Below are 26,149 nucleotides of genomic sequence, written 5' to 3'. Positions count from 1 at the left end.
AATCCAATTCACAATCTCCTTGGCATCTATATACATCTCTGTAATTAATTTCTTGTGTGTTTATATTACTCTGTAATAATGTCTTTGGTTTTGCATGTGTATTGTTTCCTTAAGGAAATGATATAAAATTTTTAAGGAAGAACCCATTTGCCAACCACAGCTGTTGTAAAAAGGATCCAAGGAGATAGTTTATGTAGAAGTACATCATAATCTTAAAAGTTTTATGCAAATAGAGTGTGAGAATAGCTGAGGTGTGGCTGAAATAGGCAAGGATTTACACTGGGAAATTGGAAGAGTTGAGTACATTTACTAGTTCTAGTTCTTATCAGTGGCACTGCTTTGAGCAAAGTTTAATCTCTTTTGAGCTTCAGGAACTCATCAGCAAAAGATGCTTTACAGAGTAGATAGGGTTAAGGAGATCAAATAAATTGACATTGATAAAAACTGTTTACATAGTGTATGTGTATAATAATATTATATATAATATAATATTATATATATATATATATATATATATATATATATATATATATATATACACCAAGGATTGAACCTAGGGGCACTTAACCACTGAGCCACATCCCCAGACATTTTTCATATTTTACTTACAGACAGGGTCTTGATAACTTGCTTGAGGCCTCACTATGTTGCCGAGACTGGCTTTGAAATCTTGATCCTCCTGCCTCAGCCTCCAGAGCTGCTGAGATTACAGGCATGTGCCACCATGCCCGGCAAAAGTAGATTTTTCAGTCGTGATGAAGTGGGCATTGACTAATGAATGTTGGCATAGATACCAATACATGTTGGCTTAGTCACTAAAGATTATAAGATGAAGAGCACATACCATTATGGCATAAGCAGCATCACTCCTTAAATTGATAATCATGACTCAAACATACTGAATATCTCTGACTTTACAAAGTATTAAATAGGACTCAGATAGATGTTAATGAATAAAAAACCTCATGGAAATCATTCACTTAAGAGAGACTATTTGAAAGGCATGGTATTTGTCCAAATTATCTCAAGTTCTGGACCTTATATTTGAAATATATTCAATATTTTTTCATTCAACATTTCTTCTTGTTGTAGAAAGTTAGAAAAATAATTCTTAAACTCCTAAGCCATAATTGTTATTCTAATTAAAAAGTTATTCTAATTAAAAAGAGGTCTGAGGGACTGGGGATCTAGCTCAGAGGTGAAGTACCTGCCTAGGATGCATGGGGCCCTGGGTTCAATCCCCAGAAACACACACACATACACATACATGTATGCATCTGAAATCTAAACCTATACTGCTCAATAGTCCATAGCCACATGTGTCTATTTTATACTTTAAATTATAAGTTAAATTAAAAATTCAGCTCCTTAGTTACACTAATCGTATTTCCAGTGCTCAATAGATATAGCCTAATGAGTGACTAATGGCTACCCTGTTGGATAGCCCAGATACGGAATATTTCTATCATCCTGGGACATTTTATTGGACAGCCTGCTATAGACTTAAGCAAAATACCACCAAGGTTATGAACTAGCATTTCAAACTTAGCTAATCAATGCACAGAAACACAGGAGTACAATAATTCAAATATATTCCAACACTAATTTTCCTAAGATGACTCACTAGAACAACATTTTGAGATGCAATAAAAACTCCCAGTATTAGATTTCTGGGCAGGCAGGGATAAGTTGGATGGATGCCTATGCAAACAATTTTGTCACTACAAAAAATCAGTATGCACTAGTCAGACACAGGCAATTATGGCTTAGGAGTTTAAGAATTATTTTTCTAATGTAAACTTAGATTAAGAAAAACAAACATACTTGATATTCGCTGAATTTGGCATTCTGCACCTATATAATACATAAGTCAATAGAAGTAAGTAATGAGATTCAATTAAATTAAACTTCAGCACAGTTTGTCAAATTTTCTCATTTTTGTGGACTCAGTTTTTCACAAATTAATGTATTGTAATTAGCTGTAGTCATTATTTTCCTATTGGTATTCAAATTGACAGATTTAGTCAATGGTCATCCCTTTAAACTGCCTTCTATATTCTTCCATGCAATAATATTATTATTATTATTATTATTATTATTATTATTATTATTATTATTCAATATCCTTCTTTTCTGGCCAAGTGAAATGTTCCAAGACCCATCTACACCTTCCCAGACCCAGAAGGGAATCTGCCTTCTTCCTAAGGCATGTCAGTTTCTTTAAGTGAAAAGTGGTATTAGACACTATAATTTAGACAGTAGGGGTACATATATCAAGCTTATGGTGGAGTAATAGTGTTCCTTTCCCATCTCACTGTACAGAACTAGAAAAGATGTATTTTACTCAATATTATTAGTTTATATTAATATTTCCAACTTAGTTCTCACATTACTGCATGACTACTTCAATTTTTATTCTTCTTCCAAATTATAAATTTATTTTCCTTTCTTTATAATTCAATGAAACATTCAACTATGACTCTAGATGAAAAGGTTGGACTTTTAACAGTTAGCATAATTTATTTCTTTTACCTGGATAATACAAAAATGTAACAAATACTAATGCAAATATTGATACTAACAGAAAAACTACTGAAAAATAGTTTGGTTTTTTTTTTTCACTCTTCTCTTAGAATGCATCTCACAAAAGATAACCAATTATTTTGCCAATCAATCACGGTTAAGTCTTCATTTTGTGTGTTTAATACTTAACAAATATGTGTTCCATTCCCTTGTCTTAACTTACACTTCCGAGCTTTTGCAAGGTAGTGGCTCTCAGCTTTTCACTCTTTCCTCTCAAGAAACTAGGATATTTTTTTCAAGTGCAAATTATCTTCCCCACCCACCCTGCCCCCAGGGCTGAGGACCAAATTCAGGGCCAAGGACCAAACTCAGGGCCTTGCATGCTAGACAAGTGCTCTGCCAGTGAGCTTAATCCCCATCCCTCAAGTGAAATTTATCTTATCAATAATAGATTTCTTTATGGAAATGAACATTATTCCAAAATATTTAGCAAACAGGAAATAGTATCACTGAGTAACCTGAAATAATTCTGAGTGATTAAAAGGAAGTTTGAAATCCAGACTATACAACTATAGACTTTCAGGACAAAAATGCACTGAACAGATACCTAGCTCTGTCCTCGAAATAATTTGTGAGGACAAGGCAGTTATCCACCACTTAGCATAAATAGATTCCTTGTTCAGCCTACAGATGAGCCAAAAGAAAGATTTTTAGAAGGACGATATTCACACCTTGTTGATTTCCTAGAATAAAAAGCAAGACAGAGCAATGAAGCATAGTTACAGCAGCTGCCTAATCATAGTACAAACCAGAACTGATTTCTTCATTTACTCTGATAAGTAGGTAGGTCACTTATTACCTACCTTGGCACTCCCTCAGGGTCTAACCCCACGGAAGTGGCACTGTCACTGCACTATTGCTAGTAGACCTGAACCTGGGGTCAAGCAGCAGGCTGAACTCCTCTGAGCCTCATTTGGCTCCTCTGTTTTGAGGAAGACAAATTGTTAAATAGTGGCTATTGTTAAATTAAAAAAAAAAAAAAAAAAAAAAAAAAAAAACTCAGCCAACTGCTTGCTTCCTCCTCTCTTGCCCCAAGCCCCAAACACTCCTAAAGCTGATTTTAATGTACCTGCTTGTGAACCCAGAACACCTTGTGCGTACCTACTGCTGCACCGTTTATTGTATCACATTGCAATTTTTGGCAATCACGTCTCTCATGCCATTAGCTATGACTTTCCCCACACAATATTCTGTCATTATAGAGGTCTCCTGAAAGTATACCTCTTCAGATGGGAGTTATTATATTTCCCTATTACTCACACCAAATAGGCCTCTTGATGTTAGACTTAAACTCCTCATGAAACTCGTCAACTCTGATTTATCTTACATAATGAGATGTATGTTATTCTGTATATATTCTAGAGAGCTATAGCTCAAAAATTATTTATATCCCTGGTACCAAAATAAATAAATAAATAAAGATTGTTTATAAATCTCTAAGGAAGTTCAAGTAGTCAAATTTTCTGAAGAATGTTACCATCCCTTTTCTAAGATTAAAGAAAAAAAAGCAGGTAAATTCTGTGATGCTGATATCCTTATACATTTTTCAAGGTAGGTATTCTCTTACTGGTTTCCTATCTTCAGTGTTCAAAGGTGCTTAACACATCACTCAGTAAATATATAGCTAATGAGTAAAGTATATTTATGTAAATATAAACACTGCTTTTTAATCACCTTCCCAGGATAGTTGTCCTTTACTCACTTATCAGAGATCTCAGTTTGAAAATGACTTCAATCTAGGAGGCAGTGGCTCCTCCTCCTCCTCCTCCTCCTCCTCCTCCTCCTCCTCCTTCTTCAATGCAGCTTTAAAAAGATGTGGCCTGGTGTGGTGGCACACATCTGTAATCCCAGTGACTCTGAAAGCTGAGGCAGGAGAATCACAGGTTCCAGGCTGCCCTCAGCAATTTAGCAAGAATCTCTTTCAAAATAAAAAATCCAAAGGACTGAAGATGTGGCTCAGTGGTAGAGCACCCTGAGCTCAATCTCCAAAATGATGCACAAATAAATGAATGAATAAAATATAATAATTAAAATGACAATAAATATAACAATAGCAATAATATATATTATATACATATAATATTTTATTACATATATATTTTTAAAACCCAGCCAAAACCACCTATAATTGAGGTATGGTATCCAGAGGTTGCAACACTACTGGTTTCTATAGATTTGGTGAGCTTTATGTCAAACTAAGCTCTCAAGAAAATGCCTTTACTGAATTATAATTAACCACTACTGAGAGTTGACAAAAGAAAAAACTCCACATGAAACTTATTCCTGCATTTTAACAATAACAAGAAAAATCACCATTTTAGACAATTGCCTAATTCTCTCTAGAAAGGAAGCTCCATGAGGGCAGAAACTTCACTGGTTTTAATATTTTATATGCAGTACATTAAATAGTACATTAAACACACTGTAGGTCTAAATAAATATGTGATTTATAATGTATGAAGAAATTATGTCATTTAATGTCCTTTATATAAAGAGTTATACAATAATTTTTTTTTTTTTAAGTTTTAGTACAGGGGGAAAAAAAAGTCTTCCTGAATAAACCTGGTGTGCCTCTTTTCATTAGACAGTAAGAACTTGTTTTCTTTTTCTTCACTTCCAGGAAGATCAAAGTGGTACCGTTCCAAGAATACCTTAATTGGTCTCCTTTTGTCTCTCATCTTTCAAATCCAGTACTTTGACACTGCCACCAGAATTACCTTATGGAAAAAAAACATTAGGACAAAAGATTAGATCCTGCACTCCCTCTTCATTCAAGCCCCATCTATTTTTCCAATTTTCAAGCCCTGGTCTGCTTTTCCTTGTGCTTGCCCTCCTCTCCCACCTACCCGACTTCCCTGTGGGATTTTGTCTATCCCCTCCATACAGGCTGCTCATTCTCACCCCATGACATTCCTGATGTTATTTCCTCCACCTTACAATGCCCTTTCCTTTTATTATTCCAAGTACTGGTTCCTCCTTAATTCCCAGATCAAAGATTCCGTCCTTTGAAACTCACACTTGCCCTTATTTGCATCAGAGTGGTTCTACTTCTTAAGCCTCAGTTGATTCATTGGCAATACTCAAGTTTCCTGCCTGATCAACTTGTGTAAAGAGGCCACAAAATTACCTGTGTTCAATAAATATCCAAGTTCAGTAAATATTAGCTCTTAATATTTATAAAATTCTTCTATTTACCTGATATGTATTTTTGTTATTCTTTGTACCTCAAGATATGTACTGATTTGTGCTTTTAAGAACAGTGATCCTGGAGTACAACTATGCTCAGAGCATTCCCTCATTGACCCCTCACTTAATAGACAATTAAATTAGCTTTCTGTTAAGCTTCACAATTTAACACTGTCTCAATGTGGTAATTGACCTTTCTGTACTTAATTGAGGACAGTAACAGTTGTATCTTTTAGGTATACCTTGTCTATGTCTCTGTTTAATATTTCTGCCACAAATTTGAATTTGGTATCTGCCAAATCAATTGATGTATGGTTATATTTATAAGAATGGGAGATACATTATGTCATTTAAGTTTACATATATTATCCTACTCAAGCCTTTATGATAATCCTGTTAGGGAGGTAGTAGTATCCCTGTTTTATTAAACAATCTGTAACAGGTACAGTGGTTTAGCATAGATGGCTGTGTCCTTTAGAAGACCACTTAGTAAGAAATTTTCATATTTTAAGATTTCCTGAGTTTCTTATCCTCTTCTATTAACTACCCCTTTATCCCAATATTTTTTGTGTGTTTATGAGTTTGTGTTTATGACTCGGTCTCTGGTCCACAATCTATGCCTTCTTACCTGGCAGCCACTTTCTCAAAACTAGTGTTGAGTCACATCATAGTGCACACAATCTAGGAACAAGACTCAATTTCAAATTTTTATAAACCCTCTCCTTCTTTCTAGATTGGTGGGAGAAAACTACATAATGCATAAAGAGGGTAGCTAATCTTCTGAAACATTGTATAATTTGAGACTTATAGACATCATGTAATATTTTTCTGTCTCAAGGAACAACAGAAAGTATACCCTTCAACTGGAAAGGGGTTTCTACATTTACTGTATTATCCATCTCAAATATATTTCTAAGAATTACCTAAAGATTTTATAAGATCAGTCAACTTTAATTTGTCTTACATTATGAAAAAATATTATAAATTTTTAGCCTGGATGTATTCTGAATATATCCTGAAAATAATCTATAAATCTCTGATGAAGTTCAAGTGAACAAGTTCTCTGGAGAGCCTTGGAATGTGTTCATTAAATAGAAAAAGGTTGATTAAATGATATTGACATTATTAGACATTCTTAGGCACCACAGTGAGGTGCTGAAAATATAAAGACATTATTCTATCCCACAGTTTGCAATCTCAAATTATACACCATAGGTAAGGCAGATAACACAGCACATTTTTTTTTTTTTTTAAAGACCAAAAAGAAGGGCTTGGTCCCCTGCCCATGTTGCTACTGAGAGAAAATGGAACTTTTAGGAACCTTGTGGAAGGAAGTTAGGTCACTGGAAGCGTGCTCTTGAAGGATGTTAGGAATTGGCCTCTCCTAATTCTCTCTCCCTTTGCTTTCCAGGTGAACAGGCCTCTTCCATCACATGCTCCTGCCATGATGTACATGGTACCACAGGCCCAAGGCAACAGAACCAACTCATCATGGACTGAAATCTCTGAAACTCTGAGTCAAAATAAACCTTTTCCCTTCCAGCCTGGGCAATTTTGCAAGATTTTTTTTCAAATTAAAAAAAAAAAATTAAAGGGCTGGGGATATGGCTCAGTGGTAGAGTGCTTGCCTACCTTGCTCTGGTTAAATCCACAGGGCTAAAGAAATAAGAAATAAAAACAGAAAGAAAATGGAGAAAAATGAGAGCAGTAAATCAAAAAGGCAAAATATTCCATCCACTGCCTTTTACTTGTGGCTTTAGTTCCTTTATCAGAAACCATCATACTTTTCAATTCCAAGAAGGGATTGTCTGATCGCCCCTGATGAGTGTCAGAGCATAGTAGAATCACCATTGTATGGTGTCCTCAGTTTTAGAGGTTCAGAAACTCCTTTTGTCCAGTAGTCCTTGCTTGTTCCTAATTGCCCAACTTCAAATACTCACAATCTACCACCCCCAAGCTCAGCTCCAGAAATGACAGCCCAATCAGTATGTTAGGAAATACTGCCTGCAATAGCCAGTAGAGCCCGGAAGTAGTATGCTGCAGCAGCCAAGTGCTCTGGGGTACACAGGGCCCTAGGTACCTGTAGGAACAACAGATTGAAGAACCTCCCTATTAGCCCATTATCAATAATTAGTTCAAAAGCGTAGCTGGACTTCTTGAGGTAAAACAAAACTCCAGGGTGCCAGGTTTTTTGTTACGTGGTAGGAATATAGATAAATATGACATAGACTCTTTTATGGGCTTACAACTTATTTTAGGAGGCAGCTCATGAACATTTTATTTTAATGTTATATAGTAAATGTTGTGGCAGAGGAGTAGTCAGAGTAAAGTCCACAGGAAGAGTACTCAGCGCAATCTGGTGGTCAGGGAAAGGTTACTAGAGATGAGCATTTCATGAGTTAGACAACCCAGAAATCAAGAGAATGTATTAAAATGAATGGACGAAAACAGGGGCAAATTCTACAAACATTAGGTAAAATGAACCTGAATAAAGTCCACAGGATTTCTCAAACAGAAACAAGATCATTGGTGGCTATTGATGGGTGGATGGAGTGGAGGTAAAGGAAGCCATATTATAGTAGGTTGAGGAATCAAGAAAAGACAGGAGAGTAGAAATTTAAAAAAAAAATGTGGCTGTTAAAGACAGTGAATGAAAGAGGAACATGTCAGTAAAGAAAGGTTTGTTTTCTTTCTGATCCACAAGACAAGTTTCTAATATGAGAGAAAGGTGCTGGATGGGGGTGAGAAAGAGTGATTGATAGATCAAAGGAACAGGTCCTTGGTTCTAGTTCCAAATCCCATCTGAGATGGGCTCTTACTCCCTCTCCTGATTCTACCAGCTTCTTTCCTAAAGGGATGAATTCTGCCTCTAGCTTCACTTGCACATACTAAACTGTACCTTCCTAAAATATAACAATAGCATCCAACTAAATGTCAAGAACCACAGCAGCTAAAAAATCCTATGGACCAGCTCCCTTCCCAAAGTATTAATTAAGAAAGAAAAAATGTCTTTCTAATGACTAGAATGTTTCTATAAACCGGCAGGGCCTCTATTTCCTACCAAACTGCCCTGGAGGCTGAATTATTAATTGAATTTATCAATTGGAAGTTTGTTTGTACAAAATGGATTTATAACAAAGAAGTCTTGCAACAGTTATTTAGTCCAGGCTCTGGTGAAACCTGAGGGAAGACACTCTGATGACTGGAGTATTCAACCCACCCTAGACAGTGCTTGGCAAACTCTTGCTCTATGGAAAAATTTTCCAAATCCACACAGTGGTGCTTGCCTGTAATCCCAGGAACTCAGGAGGCTTAGGCAGGCCTGCCCAGGTTGACCTGGAACTTGTAATCTTCCTGCCTCAGCCTCCTGAGTAGCTGGAATTAAGACGTAGGCCACCATGTTTGGACATATCCTTAGTAATTAATTAGGTATGGTTTTGGCAGCTTTAATTTTTGGTATAATCTTGCCAAGTTATTGGAGGTGATTTCCCTTTACCCTTTTTTTTTTATTGAGTATACTCCATCTGCCTCTTTTAGCTTTTAATATTGCCTCAGTTCGGTAACATAACAAAAATACTAAAATGAATTCATGCTTTCTTTTAAACCATAATCATGGAATTTTCAACCTCTTATTTTGAAGAAAACCAATTTAGAACTTAACAGAAAATTGACACAACCTGATAAATGCACTGATTTTAATGTTTATATAGTTACCTCATGAGGACAAGAATTTGTTTAGGTCTGTCATCTTTCTTAAAAACACAGTACTCTCCACTTGATGGTATTTGACGAATATACTGACGGATTGATTTTAACCACAGAGTTCTGAAAGACTGAACAGTGACTTATTGTTTAGTAATGGATGTCTTTCTAAAGTACAGTCCTAAGTTTTGCTGTTTTGCCTTGTAAAGCACATGAGGTACCATGTTTTTCCAAAAATATTATCCTCTTCCAAGGTAAGAGAAAAATAGCACTTAGAGGATTCTGTTGGTTTAAATTCTAATTTAAATGAGAACAGATACAAAGTGTGTGGTCCATACCAGGCAATAATAGTACGAATGCATTATAGTTTATCAAATTAAAGAATAAATTGAGCAATCATTTAACTTGAGACAAGTTCTCCTAACAGTAAAATAAATTTATTACTACTTATTCCACCTCCCACACAAGATTGCTGTCAAGTGATTGGATGTTTATGCAAGGGCTTTAAAAACTGTAAAAGCACATTACTATTTTAAAGTGGAATTTATATGTTGACTTAACGTAATTCCTATAGCTGGCACTATTATGACTGTCAATTAATTAAATTTAGCATTCCTATTAAAGCCTATAACTAATGCACAAAATTGTTTTAAACATGTATAATTGTAGTGGTTTGGATTATTCCTAACTATGTCTGGTTGCAGGGCTTTGGTGCCTATACAAGTGACTGTGAGAAACTCATAATTTTAAGGAAAAACAGTCTTCTCGATTCCTATTTTCCTCTGCACAGAAATGTCTGGCAAAAATAGCACGACAATGATTTCAACAGAGCACCTTAGGGTAATAAGCGACCAAAGTCTCCCAACGCAATTTTCCCAAATTAAAACCACTCTGATGAACAAACAGCATCCAGTGGGCAGTCGGAGAACTGGGGTCCGAGACCAAAAGACAAGAAAGACGAGGAACCCCCTCCCCCTCCTCTAGGGCGTGCCGCTGGGCGACAAGGGTCCGGCGCCCCGGACGGTTGGGGTCCCCGAGACGGCGGCCCGCAACCGTGGCCAGTTGGGGTCAGCGAGCGTCGCGGCCGTTGGAAACTCCAGCTCCCAGCAGGCATCGCTTCTGCTGCCGACGCGCGCGGCGGCGCTGCCCGCTGGGACTCGTAGTGCGGTCCGGGTAGGAGAAAGGGACAGCCACCCCGGCTCCCTCCACGCACGTTTTGGAAACTGGGCCTGCAGGGGATCACACCGGCCCACTGGTGCCCAGCCTCCCTCGGGATCCGAGCGAGTGGAGCCGGGTGGCAGCGGCGGGAAGAAGCCCCTGTCGACCGCGCACGTGGGGGGAGGTTGGCGCTGAGGAACCCGGAAGCCCCGCGCCCCGCCCACCGCCGCGGTGACGGGTTAACGCTCCTCCCGGTGGAGGTGGGGGCGGGGTGTGCGCGAGGAGGGGCCGTCCCAGCGACTCCTCCGAGGACCGCCCGCGAGCGGCCCTCCCCTCCCCCATGGCCCTACGCGGCGTGGCCCCGCCCCCGGACGCGGCGCGTGCGCAGAAACCCCGCCCCTCCGCCCCAGCCCCACCCCCACACCCGCAGCAGCCGCCGCCGCCACCTCTCCCTTCCTCTCTGCTTTTTCCTCCTCCTGTTTTCTCTTCCCTCCGCCCCCTCGCCTCCTTTTCTCCTCCTCCTCCGGCGCCGACGCTCGCGTAGGGCCCTGGCGTCAGACGCGCGGGGGCGGGGCGAGTGCGGCGGGGGGTATAAGTAGAGGGTGCAGGAGGCGGTGCTTCCCCTTCTCCCCGGCGGTTAGTGCTGAGAGTGCGGAGTGTGTGCTCCGGGCTCGGAACACACATTTATTATTAAAAAATCCAAAAAAAATCTAAAAAAATCTTTTAAAAAACCCAAAAAAAAATTTACAAAAAATCCGCGTCTCCCCCGCCGGAGACTTTTATTTTTTTTCTTCCTCTTTTATAAAATAACCCGGTGAAGCAGCCGAGACCGACCCGCCCGCCCGCGGCCCCGCAGCAGCTCCAAGAAGGAACCAAGAGACCGAGGCCTTCCCGCCGCCCGGACCCGACACCGCCAGCCTCGCTCCCAGCCCGCAGCCCGCCGCCCGCGGCAGCTGATCGACCCCGTTCTGCGGCCGTTGAGTAGTTTTCGATTCCGGTTGATTTTTGTCCCTCTGCGCTTGCCCCCGCTCCCCTCCCCCCGGCTCCGGCCCCCGGCCCCAGCACTCGCTCTCCTCCTCTCACGGAAAGGTCGCGGCCTGTGGCCCTGCGGGCAGCCGTGCCGAGATGAACCCCAGCGCCCCCAGCTACCCCATGGCCTCGCTCTACGTGGGGGACCTACACCCCGACGTGACCGAGGCGATGCTCTACGAGAAGTTCAGCCCGGCCGGGCCCATCCTCTCCATCCGGGTCTGCAGGGACATGATCACCCGCCGCTCCTTGGGCTACGCGTATGTGAACTTCCAGCAGCCGGCGGACGGTGAGAGCCAGGCCCGGAGGGCGGCGGGCGGGCGGCCATGAGGCTCGGAAGGAGGCGGGTGGCTAGGCCGGCGGGCTCGGGGAGGGGAGCAGGAAGGCATGTCAGCCCCCGAGGACCGGAGGGGAGACGCTCGGGCGCGGGCACCCCTGACAGTGTCTCCCGGAGCCACGTTACTCTGCCCGGGGGCACCCGCGCAGCCGGCAGCCGCACGCCCCTTGCATGCCCGGCCACTTCCTCCTTTGCGACCATTTTCTCGTCTTCAGCCGCTCTCAAACTTTAGGGTGATGACGCGCCAGGGGGGTGGGAGAAATACGCTTCTTCTGCGCTCCCGCCAGTAACCGCGGGATTCTGGGGTGCAGGTCGCTGAGCACCTTTCTGGGGGAGTAGGTGTAGGCGCTGACACCACCCAGGGCTCTGGCCGGCGCCCGGGTCTCTGAAGGAAGTGCGATTCAGTGCTCGAAAAAATACCACGTGTTGAACCCTGTAACCTCACAGGCCCGAGGCCTGTTCTGCTACTGGTCCAGTAGCTAGGGTTGGCAGGGGACGACCACAAGGCCTTAGAATAAAGTTATACGGTACTGTGTGGTGGTGGTCCTCAGGTTTATGTTTGTTTTTTTTTTTTTTAAAGGCATTAGTGATGATGAAACTAGAAACGCAAATGACCAGTGGGACATGAATTTGGGGTTTTCCCCTAGACAAGCATTTTTCTTGCACTAAATGTAGGGTGGTGGGAGGAGGGGATATGGAAGAAAATCTTTTAAATGACAGTTTCCCAGACAATTTAGGTCAGTTTTATCAAATTGTCCTTAGTTTATAGTACTGGTAATGTGTTCAGTGCATATATGTACGTGATTTTTTTTTCTTTTAAATAGAAAAAAATAGCTCCTGTGGTTTTAAGGAGTTTTTCTTTAGATATATTAGCTAGTTTGGGCTGTAAATGGCACTCATTAGTGTAATATGGGGGACTGACCATTAAGTCAAATAGTTCAAGTTTCTTTTTATTTTTAAAATGATCCAGAGTGTCCGTGAATCTTGAAATGATTGGATACAGAATAGATGGAAATGGTTTTGTATTTTTATTTTAAAGTTAAAAAAGAGTTAATAAATTTTGATAAAGGTAGAGTCTGACCAAGAGTTTTATATGTGGTTCAGTTGACTTTTCAGAAGACAGCTTCACTTATCTGACCCAATTATGCCCCCTCCATATTTATTTTCGTTTATAACTTCAATTAGTTGTTAATGAGTTTTTCAATAGACAGCGTTTATACTGAGATTTTGGGGATTTGGGGTAAGGCGGAATATTGAGTGACAAGGAACCAGAAGTTGTAAAACTGCACTGCAGTTTTCCTGCCCTTTTGCTCTGCAGACAGTCACTTCAAGTATCACTTCATAACAGTTCTAAAGTCTGAGTAATATATATCACTGGATATAAGATTAGGGAAGATACCTTTTGCAGCAAGTAATCACAACATAAAAACTTGGTAAAAAATAAATAGATGAATTCTAGAAACATGGTAACTTGAAAGTTTGGTTTTTTTTAAGTGTCACACTTTTAAATCCCCAAAATCTATTTTTTTTTTTATTTCTTGGGATTTGTATATGTATAATTTACCATCTTTCCAAGTAGTTTTTCTATTTCCTTTAAGAAAGAAATATTGCTGCTTTGATGGAATAGCCTCAGAAAGTGACCAGTATTCCATTTAACAGGAAGAGGTGACTCATTCAAAAGAAGCTCAAGCACAGTCAGCTAAAAAAAAAAAAACTGGGGGAGCTGAGTAGGTGTGGTCAATTGATAATGAGCTGACAGCTGATTATCAGGATATTCTAGAAGCTGGAACTTTTATTTAGAGAAAGTTGCTGGAAATTTTGTCCCATCAATAACTTTACAGTTATTATTTAGCATGGAATTTGTCAAGTTGTTTCAATGCTTCAAATGGACTATTTTTATAGAGATTAGTCTTTTTACTTAACTTATGTTTTTCTATTTAGTTTTTAGTGTTTCTTTAATGGGTAGAAGTGCACATAATTCAAGCTTTCACAGATTCCAAAATTAATTGTAGGATAGATTTTCAAATTTTCTAGCACTATACAGAAAAACTTGAGTAAATTGTCACTTGTTAAATAAACCAGAGGTCTAAGATGAAGTTAATTTTGTGTGTCAAGAAAGTGTTAAAAGTGAGTTGTATCTATTGTAGATCAGATATTCAAAAATTCTGAGATTATTATGCAATCAGTATGTCCAAACATTAGACATTATTCAGATCTTGCTGTAGCTTTTCATTTCTTTACTTGGTAATAGGTAGTTGTGTTATGAAAATCCCAATTTAGGAACCAACTTTTGTTTTTTGAGTGAACTGTTGGCAGTGATGAGCAATGGAATGACCAGTTTTGACAAATAGGAAGAAGTGCTTAAGTCCAGAAACTGTTTTCAGCCTATTGATAATGTACAATTGCTTAGTCTTTTGTGTTACTTTTAACAGATTGTATGAGAAGGAATCTCTGTTTTATGATGCCTAGGAACAAAAAGGTGCTTTTAAACTTAATGGAATTTGAGGGAAGATTGTTTCACAAATACATTATCAATATGCCATCCTTTCATATGTGAAGTCTGAGGCTTCTGTTTATTTTTCTTTTTGCATTATACAATGTATAGCTAGACTAGGGTATAGTACTTGAAAAGTCCAACCATCTTGAAGTTTTTACAGTAATAACGTACAAGGCCAAAGTTTTTACAGTAATATTCACTCAGAAATTTTTTTTCTTACAGCGGAGCGTGCTTTGGACACCATGAATTTTGATGTTATAAAGGGCAAGCCAGTACGCATCATGTGGTCTCAGCGCGATCCATCGCTTCGCAAAAGTGGAGTAGGCAACATATTCATTAAAAATTTGGACAAATCCATTGATAATAAAGCACTGTATGATACATTTTCTGCTTTTGGTAACATCCTTTCATGTAAGGTAAGCAAAAATGTGACAGGTAAACATTCACAGTGTTTAGCTTCCTTAGTTTAGTCCTTAAAATAGCAACTGTGCTGTTAATGGCTGTCTTTATTTCCAAAATATCTGGGGTTAGTCACTAACAAATTATCTCTGCACACTGGAAAAATGTTAAATCAATAGCAAATAATGAGAAGTGGCTATGCATTTTTTTCCCTAGGTGGTTTGTGATGAAAATGGTTCCAAGGGCTATGGATTTGTACATTTTGAGACACAGGAAGCAGCCGAAAGAGCTATTGAAAAAATGAATGGAATGCTTCTAAATGATCGCAAAGTGTAAGTATAAAGATTTAGTTTTGTGTTTTCAATGCTTTTAATAAACTATATTTGATAGGTTTTATAATTGTATTTTCTCCACATTCAGTGTAACATACAAATAATGGTGGATTTAATGTAATTGGTCAACCTTTAAACCAAAAAGAAACAGAAGATAAATGGGGATATAAAGCTTTTCCAAAATAAATGTATTTTTGAAAAATTCAAAATCCAGGCAAACTTTCCTCTGATACTTCTTAAATTAGTCCGTTTTATATTTGAGGAAACTGTGGCTAAAATAATTTAATTTTACACAATGTTATTGACAGATGGGCTGACCTATACACTGAGTAGTCTGCAGTCAGCCCATTCTGTATGACCATATTGCTGGGACTGCCACTATTTAAGATCAAATTATAAATGAAGCAGAGTTAAGTCTGATTTGTGATTAATCTTTCTTGAAATATTGATTAAAGGTTGCAAACTGTAATGGCACTGATTAAAACTACAAGGCTATTTATCTTAAATGCCAGTTATTTCTTTTAATCATCTGGGCAAATGGGAGATATTCAGCATCATTTGTATAAGTTGAGCAACCCTAACTCAAAAATCTCTGAAATCTGAAACACTCTCCACCAACATGACAACAAATCCAATTTTGACGTATTTCATTCATTTTAGGGGGATGCTTAACTAGTGAAGTCCATAAGATATTCCAGATTTTAAGACAACTTCTACATCGGAAATGATGGCACATTCCTCTAGTCCCAGAAATTGGCTTGAGGCAGAAAGATTCCAAGTTCAAGGCCAGGGTTATCAATTTAGCAAGGCCCTTAAAAACTTAGACCATGTCTTAATTTTTTTTTTTTTTTTTCCCTTAAAAAGGTGGTATGTATTTAAGTGGCAAAGCATTCCCGGGTTCAATCTCCAATGCTAAATGAAACCACTTATGGTCCTAAGAATTTCAAATAAGGTTACTCACCTTATACCTACAAATGAAATGCTTGTTATAACTTCAGGGGAAAAAATTAAAGGCACATTCATCACTGACAAGATCCAGATATAAAGACTGATTTTGAGTATATAATAATGTAACTATTATGGAAAATAGTGTTTCACTATGTAGAATTACAAATTTACTTATAGGTTGGGCACGGGAAACCATGCCTGTAAAATTTCAGTGACTCCAGAAGCTTGAGGCAATGGGATACAAGTTCAAGGCCATTCTCAGCAATTTAGTGACGCCCTAAGCAGCTTAGTGAGAGCTTGTCTCCCATAATTAAAAAGAAAAAAGTTTGGGTATGTAATTCAGCCATGGAGCACCATTGGATTCAATCCCTAGTACCAAAAAAAGGATAATTTATATTCCGTTTGAACTATGATTCCTATGACTCTGTCCTAGGAACAAATATAAAGTTGTAAGAGCAGAAATTGGCAGTGTTTACAGTGAACATTTATGAAACCAAGAGCATGGAGAAGCTCCAACTTATTTTTGAAGAGGATAAATGAATGTTTTTGAACAGAGGGCAAAAAGACACAATTTGAATGGAAGTATAGCTTTTTCCCCCCTGTACTTTGTTATATATTACAGTATTTCATAACATTACTGCTTTTATATTGGGAAAACTGTTTTTAAAAGCATTCTGTTGGTAATATACTTCAGTTATGTCAGTCATTTACATTTTAGAAATACAAGTACAGAATTAGGAAGTTTAAATTTGTGTTTTAGGATATGGCAAATAAAGTACAAGAGAGACTTTAAAATAGCGATCATGAAAGCTTTTATTTAGGTCTCTTCATTGACATGGTCACACAATTACTTGTATTGATAGGAGTGATCCCTTTAGACCTGGATTAGCCAGAGAGAACAGAAGTGTGTGTTAAGAGAAACATTCCTGTATTGTGGTTGTAGTTAAAAAGTTTCTTTTTTATGTATTTCATGTTTTAATGTCTTAAGTTCCTATTTGTATGTGTAATGTGATTTTTATTTGAAGTTGTGAGAATTCTCTAACAATTTTGAAGTCAACCATCAGACTTAATTAACAGAACCTAATGTCATAGTCCTTACATATTTTAGATTTGTTGGACGATTTAAATCTCGTAAAGAACGAGAAGCAGAACTTGGAGCTAGGGCAAAAGAGTTCACCAATGTTTACATCAAGAATTTTGGAGAAGACATGGATGATGAGCGCCTTAAGGATCTCTTTGGCAAGTTTGGTAATGTGTCTGAATTAAATTTTTACACTTGGAGTTCTGAGTAATTGCTCAACATTTAATGTTGACTGATACTTGATACTAAAAAGTAAATGAGAATGAGACCAAGTACCTGAAAATACTAATAGATACTTATATTAAGCTGCAGATCATTATACTATAAAGTATCATATAAGTAGAATTCTATCCAGTTTAGATTAAAGGTTGATAGCATTAGATTAGCACAGTAAGGAGTGACTGAAAAATTGGTTTTTTAAAGGCTTTGTACCATTAAGATGCTGGAATTTAGGCCGTAGTAGGTTCTCATCTCATCAGAGGCAAGTATTTGATGCAGCCAGTTTATAATGGAATTCAGTGACTAGTTAACAGGTGTCTAGTTAGGCTATTGGGCCAGTTGCAATGTCATCATTTTTGAGCAATTTAAAAATAATCCCATTCAAAGATGCTTCAAGCCAAAGGTGGCCATCTGCATATATGAGATGTTAAAATATTTTTTCCTTGCTTTTCAAAGTAACTTCATCAAACTTACTAATCAGCCTTACTTCGGGTTAATGGAGTTAACAGATCAGAAAATGAATATTTTTATTGTACATTTGCAGATAATTTACTTGGCCTCAGTCTTTGCTTTCCTCCTGTTGAACTTAGAGTTGGTACTTCAAGTAATTAGGAAATTGATAACTTTTTTTGTTGCCAGATTAGCATGCCATATTGAACCCTTCTTTAAGCAAACAGTTATTCTGCACAAAGATAAATCATGTAAGATACAGAAGATAACTCTTGTCATGATTCATATATTACCCTAAGTCTTCTTTAGTCCAAATTCTTTTGTATATTTCATGTCCTGTTTCTAAATCTTTAAAAATTAGAAGTTATTCCTACAATTGGATTATTGTGTTTTATCACTTATCCCAAAAGATCCGTGCTTGTGAGTTGACTACCAGTATGTAACTATTCGGATATTCTGTTTTACATAATAGAGGTACATTAAATGAAAGAGTCATCTACCTGTGCCTGTATATCTTCTAGATTCTCTATAATCTAATGTAATTTTTAACCTTTTTCTTCCTCTACTTGACTGAGATAACCACCCATCTCACTTAAATATTTTCCACTTGAAAAAGGTGAGGAAAAGAAGCATGTGTCTTTAGCGATATGACTCTTCCTCCAGATAATTGTTATTTTTTACCAGAGGGTCCAGCCTTGTGTTCTCTCCTTCCACTCCCTATTGAAAAGCAGATGGGTCAGGAGTTCCTAGTTCTCTCTGAAATGTAAAATTATTAGCTAAAACCGGAAACTCTATTACAGTTTTTAACTTATAGTTGGATAAAATATTCCCCAAAGTAGAAGCTAGAGTCAGAGTAGGAAGTATTTGTTTTCTTAGAAGTAAAGAACACCAAGTGCCTGGAACATGGGAGACTTAGGGATCTCTGGGGTCTTGAAATTATTTTATCCCCTTTTCCCCGATGCCATTGTTTTTGTCTGTTTCGATGTGAAATATATGAACATTTTGTGTGGAATATCTTTGAATTATTAAAAAAATTTTTTAGGACCTGCCTTAAGTGTGAAAGTAATGACTGATGAAAGTGGAAAATCCAAAGGATTTGGATTTGTAAGCTTTGAAAGGCATGAAGATGCACAGAAAGTAAGACTTAAATATAATAATTAAATGTAGTGTGGTCTTCCTGTACCCTTAAAGTAAGAGGGGGGGGCATAGAGTTAATTTTTTGTTGGAAGTTTATGTGCATGTACCAATGGCTATTTTCATATTCTTGTACTCGGTTTGCATATATGCATGAGTTCAAGAATATTAATTGGGAACCTATATTGTCCTCAAACCTCAAGATTGGGGATGGTTGTCTTTAACTTAGTAATCTAACAAATTCTACTTGTTAAGAATGAGCTTTTATATTACAAATTATTAATTTAAATGTTTATGATTCCTATAAGGCTGTGGATGAAATGAATGGAAAGGAGCTCAACGGAAAACAAATTTATGTTGGTCGAGCTCAGAAAAAAGTGGAACGGCAGACGGAACTAAAGCGCAAATTTGAACAGATGAAGCAAGATAGGATCACCAGATACCAGGTTCATTTTTAATTGAACAAGCAAAATAAGACAGGGACGAGGAAACCTATTTTACGTTCATTTCAGTTACTTCCAGGTAACTGAGGGTTTGAGAGGGGAAAGAAGAAATGGGATAAAGGAATAGGAGGTGTGCTTAGGTACCCTTGTGGTGGGTTTTTAAAATTTTTCTTCAGTTTTTCTTTCGCTCCCTTCTTTTTAGGGTGTTAATCTTTATGTGAAAAACCTTGATGATGGTATTGATGATGAACGTCTTCGGAAAGAGTTTTCTCCATTTGGTACAATCACTAGTGCAAAGGTGAAAGTTATGTTTTTTACTGTTCTGATATTTTCATTCACATGAGTCAGTCTGAGTAGTCAAACCCCAAGCAGTGAAGATAGCGATCATATTTCCTTTTACCTGAAATTAGAGATTATGAAACAATAGTAGTAGTCTAGTTCAAACTCTGAAATTTTGATTTAAAAATTTCACTTCTACATGTTTTTATCTATTTTCTATTACAGTTTTTAACTTATAGTTGGATAAAATATTCCCCAAAGTAGAAGCTAGAGTCAGAGTAGGAAGTATTTGTTTTCTTAGAAGTAAAGAATACTAAGTGCCTGGAACATGGGAGACTTGGGGATCTCTGGGGTCTTGAAATTATTTTATCCCCTGTGTCAAGTTCAATGTCCAAGAACTGCTCTATCTATGGAAAGTTTTTTTGTGTATGTACCTTTGCTGGGCACAGGAAAATTTTTACTCACCCCATGGCAGTCTTTCTTACTCAGTTTTTCCCCACAACCCCATTGACAAAGTGATTTTATTTTAAGAGGTGAAGTGGATGCATACAAATAAAAAATGCATGTGCCATGTTTGTTTTATGGTTCAGCCTGTGCTTTTCTGGTAATACTCTGAATACGATAGAATATATTCCTGAGTGTCTTCCTTAGTATGGTTCCTGAAAGTTTAAATTTAAATTGAATATTGTGTATCAGTTTCTTTTGATTATGTAAAGCATGCATGTTTTAAGTCCTTTGTGGATTATACTCTCACTTTGCAGGGAGGTGAAAGGTTGTAAGAATTTTATTCTGGAACAGATCATTTGATAATGCTTACTAGAAAAAAAAGTTTTAACCAAGCAGAATAAAAGGGTAAAATAAGAAAGAAAAGCCCTCTATTCCCCATATTCAGTCTGCAAAAGAATCTCTTATGATTTCCATATTGGAAATTCCGTACCTGGCTTTTAGCAATAAAGGTGAAAAAAATACCTTAAATACAAATCAACATCTATCATTATATGAAAAGACAAATCGTGTAGTATGACTCCTTTATCTAAAAACTGTTTATACATAAAAAAAAAAAAGTCTGAACAGTATGGAAAAATCTGTATATTTTATTGTTACTTGTTTGGATAAACATGTAGGTGGTTTTTCATGTTTCTACTATTAGAACCATTGCTCTAATGAACATTCTTACATCTAAGTTTATAGAGTTGGAATTGCTATTTATATGGCATGAATATTTAAAATTGAGACAGCCAATTTATGCCAAAAAGGCTAAACAAATTTGCACTGGTCTTGTTTCTTGACAGAATTTTCAATTGAGTAGAAAGTGGGATCTCATCTTCTCACATTGTTTTTTTATTTAATGAGGTGTGCTTTTACGTGTTCACTAGTTTTGCCTTTGCATTATTCTATATTAGGTTAGATGTATTTTTTAAGAGAACATTTTGTGTTAGTCCTTTGTTTTATTTTGTAAGTATTTTCTCTCACATTATCACTACTATTCAATAAATAATCTTGGAATTAATATTAAACATCTGAAGTCTCAAAAAGTTACTGCTGTGCCTCTCTTTTTCTTCCAGTTTTCTTGCTTGGCTAGGAAAATGTATATGTGTAGTATTTGGATATTGAGCAAGAATTAATTAATGAACTCAAGGGATTAATAGGATTACAGCCTTAACAGAATTTAGATACATGATTCATTGATTAAAATTGATTCTTAATTGGTAGTACTTTTTTCTACTTCATTCTACTATTACATTAACTTTATTTTTTATTTATTTTTTAATAGGTTATGATGGAGGGTGGTCGCAGCAAAGGGTTTGGTTTTGTATGTTTCTCCTCCCCAGAAGAAGCCACAAAAGCAGTTACAGAAATGAATGGTAGAATTGTGGCCACCAAGCCACTATATGTAGCTTTAGCTCAGCGCAAAGAAGAGCGCCAGGCTCACCTCACTAACCAGTATATGCAGAGAATGGCAAGTGTACGAGCTGTGCCCAACCCTGTAATCAACCCCTACCAGCCAGCACCTCCTTCAGGTTACTTCATGGCAGCTATCCCACAGGTAGGTTTTTCATGTTTGAACATTGCTTAATATGTTTGTCTTCCAAAATAATAAAACCTACTGTGGATTATGATTGAATTGGAAAAATGCTAATAGAGTGTGAGGGCTGTGTGTTTGAAAACGGATATTGCATTTTTTTTTCATAAAATTAATACATACATTTATTTGCTTGTTTTTGCAGACTCAGAACCGTGCTGCATACTATCCTCCTAGCCAAATTGCTCAACTAAGACCAAGTCCTCGCTGGACTGCTCAGGGTGCCAGACCTCATCGTAAGCATTTTAATTAAGATTGGGAATTTGATTAAAAATATACATGAAGCAAATCAAATTAGCCTTCTGTTTCCATGGTATATTATTGCTGTTCATAACTTATGGTTACAGGTGTTCGTTTTTTGATGTTATAGCTTTTTTGTTTGTTTTATAAAAATGCTGTATCATTCCTGTCTCAGTGAGACAGTAATGTCTACTGTTTTCCTTTATGAATATTTTGGGAACAAATCTTTTATTTGGTTAGGTAGTCATCTAATCTAAGCATCAGGGTCCTGTCCTTTAAGTTTTCCTCTGTGGAATCAAGGTAAAATGTTTTCATATCTTAGATTAATAAGTACTTGTCATTGTATGAATTAGTGTTATAATTTACACTAATCTAAAAAGTCTAGGAGAACAATTTTGAAACTCAGCTTTTAAAAAATGGACCACTTTCAGCCTTTTGTGCAAACTTAACTCTAAAGCAGCATAACCCATTCATTCATTGAGGTTTCCCAGTTAATATATGTTCGTATCTTTAAATTCAGCATTCCAAAATATGCCCGGTGCTATCCGCCCAGCCGCTCCTAGACCACCATTTAGTACTATGAGACCAGCTTCTTCACAAGTTCCACGAGTCATGTCAACACAGCGTGTTGGTGAGTCTTAACCCTTTCTGTAAAGAATTGCTCTCTAATTTGAAATAACATGGTAAAAAATGGGGGGGAATAATTTTTTTTTTTTTTTTTTTAAAGCTAACACATCAACACAGACAATGGGTCCACGTCCTGCAGCTGCTGCTGCTGCAGCTACCCCTGCTGTCCGCACCGTTCCACAGTATAAATATGCTGCGGGAGTCCGCAATCCTCAGCAACATCTTAATGCACAGCCACAAGTTACCATGCAACAGGTGTGGATTTTGATAATTCTTTTATTAAATTGACAGTCCTTGATCAATGTAAAGATGTGAAGGCAACAGTATGATATATGAAAACTTAGCTATCAGGAACATCTTGCTAATTATTAATTAATGATTGAATGAAAAATGTTGTGTCTTCTACTGAGAAATTAGACAAGTACCCGGAATCCTCATCCTGAATTACTTGTGTGGTTTAAGAATTTCGTTGGCATAGTTGTTAAGGAAGAAGTAATTTGATCTTTTGGATTTGATCTTTTCTCTAACCATGTGATCAAACAAGTTAACAGAATGAACGAATCCAAGAAATACTAAGTATAAAAGATGGGGTTTTATTAAATTTGAGAGTGCATATCTGAGCTCGTACATGTTACTAGCTATCTTAGCCTATATTTCTAATTTTTATACGTTCTCATTCAGTTTTTCTCAATTATGTTTAAACGGCAGTCTGTATCACTGCAGTGATTACCTCTTGGTGACTGTTTGTATGTGCTACTATTACTGTGCTTAGAAGTTTTCCTATTTTGTGTCTAGCCTGCTGTTCATGTACAAGGTCAGGAACCTTTGACTGCTTCCATGTTGGCATCTGCCCCCCCTCAAGAGCAAAAGCAAATGTTGGGTAAGTATCTTTGATCCACCTTGTTGATAACAAAGACTAGAAAAGTTAAAAGTTCACTTAAACACTCTGAACTCAGAAATGCCTAGGGCAGGTATGTTGTTGATAATGGATAAGGCAACAGGGAATTAACTTGGATCCCACTCCCATTTTTGGAAGAAGGAATTTGAACCTGATATGAAGACAACTTTTGACTTATTTTGGGCACAGATTTAACAGCTGAATAAGTAACATCACTTGTGACAGACTGATACCAAGAAGAATTACTGCTTTGTGGTCGATCTTGTTCTTCCTGGTGAAAGAATGAAATGATGGGTTCTGGGTTAGCATAATATACTATATACAAAAATAAAAGTCCTAAACAACAGTTTAATATGGGGTCTTTAAATTTTTTGATTGAAGGGAGCTTTTGAATGTTTTCGTTCCTAGGTGAACGGCTGTTTCCTCTTATTCAAGCCATGCACCCTACTCTTGCTGGTAAAATCACTGGCATGTTATTGGAGATTGATAATTCAGAACTTCTTCATATGCTTGAGTCTCCAGAGTCTCTCCGTTCTAAGGTAATTTATCATATGTCTTGTTACCTCTTATCCTTCAGGGCTTTTTATAGGAACTTATATCTATAGAACATTTACATAGTGCTTTATTCAAGCTATGCACTGACATAGGAGCTTTATAAGTATTTTAAATCCTTACAATAGTGACAGCCACCCTGGTACTAGGCATCTATCCTTGTTTTGTAAATAGGGAAACAAGAAGAGAAGTTGAATGTTGGGCTCAGTGTTCACTCCACTAGTAGATGGCATTCAGTTTAGCTCCAGCATCCTTAACAACTGCTGCTTATATCAGTTCTTTCCAATTATCATCTGAGGATAAGAGTTTGTCTTTTAGAACTTTTATTTTCATTTGACTCCTTTCCAGAACCGTTTTGTTGTTTGGCTCTTTCATTAGGTTGATGAAGCTGTAGCTGTACTACAAGCCCACCAAGCTAAAGAGGCTGCCCAGAAAGCAGTTAACAGTGCCACTGGTGTTCCAACAGTTTAAAGTGAGTTTACTCTTTTGTGGTCTTTTTTTCTTTTTTGTATCAGGAATTGAACTCAGGATACTTGACCACTGAGCTACATCTCCAGTCATATTTTGTATTTTATCAGAGAGGGTCTGTCACTGAGTTGGTTAGCACCTCACCATTGCTGAAACTGGCTTTGAACTCGGAATTCTCCTGTCTTAGCATCCTGAGCCATTGTAATTACAGGCATGTGCCAGCGTGCCCGGCTTCCTTCATCTTCTATAATAGTTTGCTGAGGATGTTTTGAAGCATACATAGCAAAAAAAAAAAATGCAATTCCAAGTAATTTATGTGTTCCTAGTTTTTAAAAGTATATAAAGAATTAATGGAATGTTCACCTGTTAACCCTGATCATGGCTAGTATTTTTTAAATCACAGTACTTTGAGATTTTGTATTGTGAACTTTATAAGCTGTCTTTATTGGGTGGTGGACATAATAATTGTCCTTGGACCTTTACCATAATTGCCTGTCATTATTCCCAGGATATAAGGATAACTTTATAGCTGTGTACAGCTGGGATCTGGGACCTGGGGTTTGCTAGTGCTTTTTGTTAAAGGACCAGGTTTTGTGAGACATGTTGTATCTGTAAGAATTTTTCTATTTTAATGTTATATTATAAAAGTAGCTATGGATGGTATGGAATGGAATGAATATGGTTGTTTTCCAGTAAAACTATAGAAATTTGGCCAAGGGCTTTTTTATTTGATACTGACAAATACCAATATTTTTCTTCCTAATTTTTTTATATTACATTTTCAGATTGATCAGGGACCACGAAAAGAAACTCGTGCTTCACCGAAGAAAAATTATCTAAACATCGAAAAACTTAAATATTATGGAAAAAAAACATTGCAAAATATAAAATAAATAAAAAAAGGAAAGGAAACTTTGAACCTTATGTACCGAGCAAATGCCAGGTCTAGCAAACAGTGCTAGTCCTAGATTACTTGATTGCAACAACAAAAAAAAATTTAAAAAATCACAAAAAAATAGTAAAATATAAAAACAAATTAATGTTTTATAGACCCTGGGAAAAAGAATTTTCAGCAAAGTACAAAAATTTAAAGCATTCCTTTCTTTAATTTTGTAATTCTTTACTGTGGAATAGCTCAGGATGTCAGTTCTGTTTTAAGTAACAGAATTGATAACTGAGCAAGGAAACGTAATTTGGATTATAAAATTCTTGCTTTAATAAAAATTCCTTAAACAGTGCATGGTTATGTTTATTTTAATTTATTTATCTTGGTAATGAGCATGTGTAAATAGGTAATATGGTGCAAAAATGGGAGTACCTGTTACATAAGATTCTTTCATAAAAAATGTACTATATGTAAAAAAGCCAGTTACTGTAATGTATTTCATGGATTGAGAATTCCATATGAATCCTTGAGCCAATATATATTGTTAAATGGTTTTTAACATTTGATTTATAAAAATTAAGACCCATTAACTTTTGAAATTATGGTAGTTTATGACTT

General features: G+C 37.2%; 1 protein-coding gene across 2 annotated transcripts; it reads left to right on the top strand.

Annotated features, from left to right (window-relative positions):
• The first annotated feature begins 11,265 nt into the window (after positions 1–11,265).
• On the top strand, positions 11,266–25,883 carry Pabpc1 (poly(A) binding protein cytoplasmic 1). Of its 2 annotated transcripts, none has more exons than XM_076836355.2 (15): positions 11,266–11,947; positions 14,715–14,908; positions 15,108–15,223; positions 17,280–17,410; positions 18,964–19,058; positions 19,364–19,501; positions 19,701–19,796; positions 21,552–21,824; positions 22,006–22,096; positions 22,621–22,731; positions 22,828–22,982; positions 23,523–23,607; positions 24,034–24,164; positions 24,556–24,649; positions 25,431–25,883. In XM_076836355.2, exons 1-14 carry the CDS (start codon positions 11,755–11,757, stop codon positions 24,646–24,648), a joined length of 1,902 nt encoding a protein of 633 aa, XP_076692470.1. In that variant the 5' UTR covers positions 11,266–11,754; the 3' UTR covers position 24,649; positions 25,431–25,883. The 2 variants fall into 2 exon arrangements, with proteins under 2 accessions (XP_076692470.1, XP_076692469.1); XM_076836354.2 differs by having other exon boundaries at positions 17,280–17,419.
• The last annotated feature ends 266 nt before the right edge of the window (positions 25,884–26,149 follow it).

Source organism: Callospermophilus lateralis, chromosome 16 (assembly GCF_048772815.1).
Source record: "Callospermophilus lateralis isolate mCalLat2 chromosome 16, mCalLat2.hap1, whole genome shotgun sequence".
Taxonomy (NCBI): domain Eukaryota; kingdom Metazoa; phylum Chordata; class Mammalia; order Rodentia; family Sciuridae; genus Callospermophilus; species Callospermophilus lateralis.
This window is presented reverse-complemented; position numbering and strand designations above follow the sequence as displayed.

What these genes read in the sequence shown, in the direction of transcription:
- Pabpc1 (XM_076836354.2), top strand. Translation starts at nt 11,755, where the DNA reads ATGAACCCCAGCGCCCCCAGCTACCCCATGGCCTCGCTCTACGTGGGG. An exon ending in CTTCTAAATGATCGCAAAGT is followed by an intron (nt 15,224 to 17,279) that starts GTAAGTATAAAG and finishes TACATATTTTAG; the next exon opens with ATTTGTTGGACGATTTAAAT. An exon ending in CACAAGTTACCATGCAACAG is followed by an intron (nt 22,983 to 23,522) that starts GTGTGGATTTTG and finishes TTTTGTGTCTAG; the next exon opens with CCTGCTGTTCATGTACAAGG.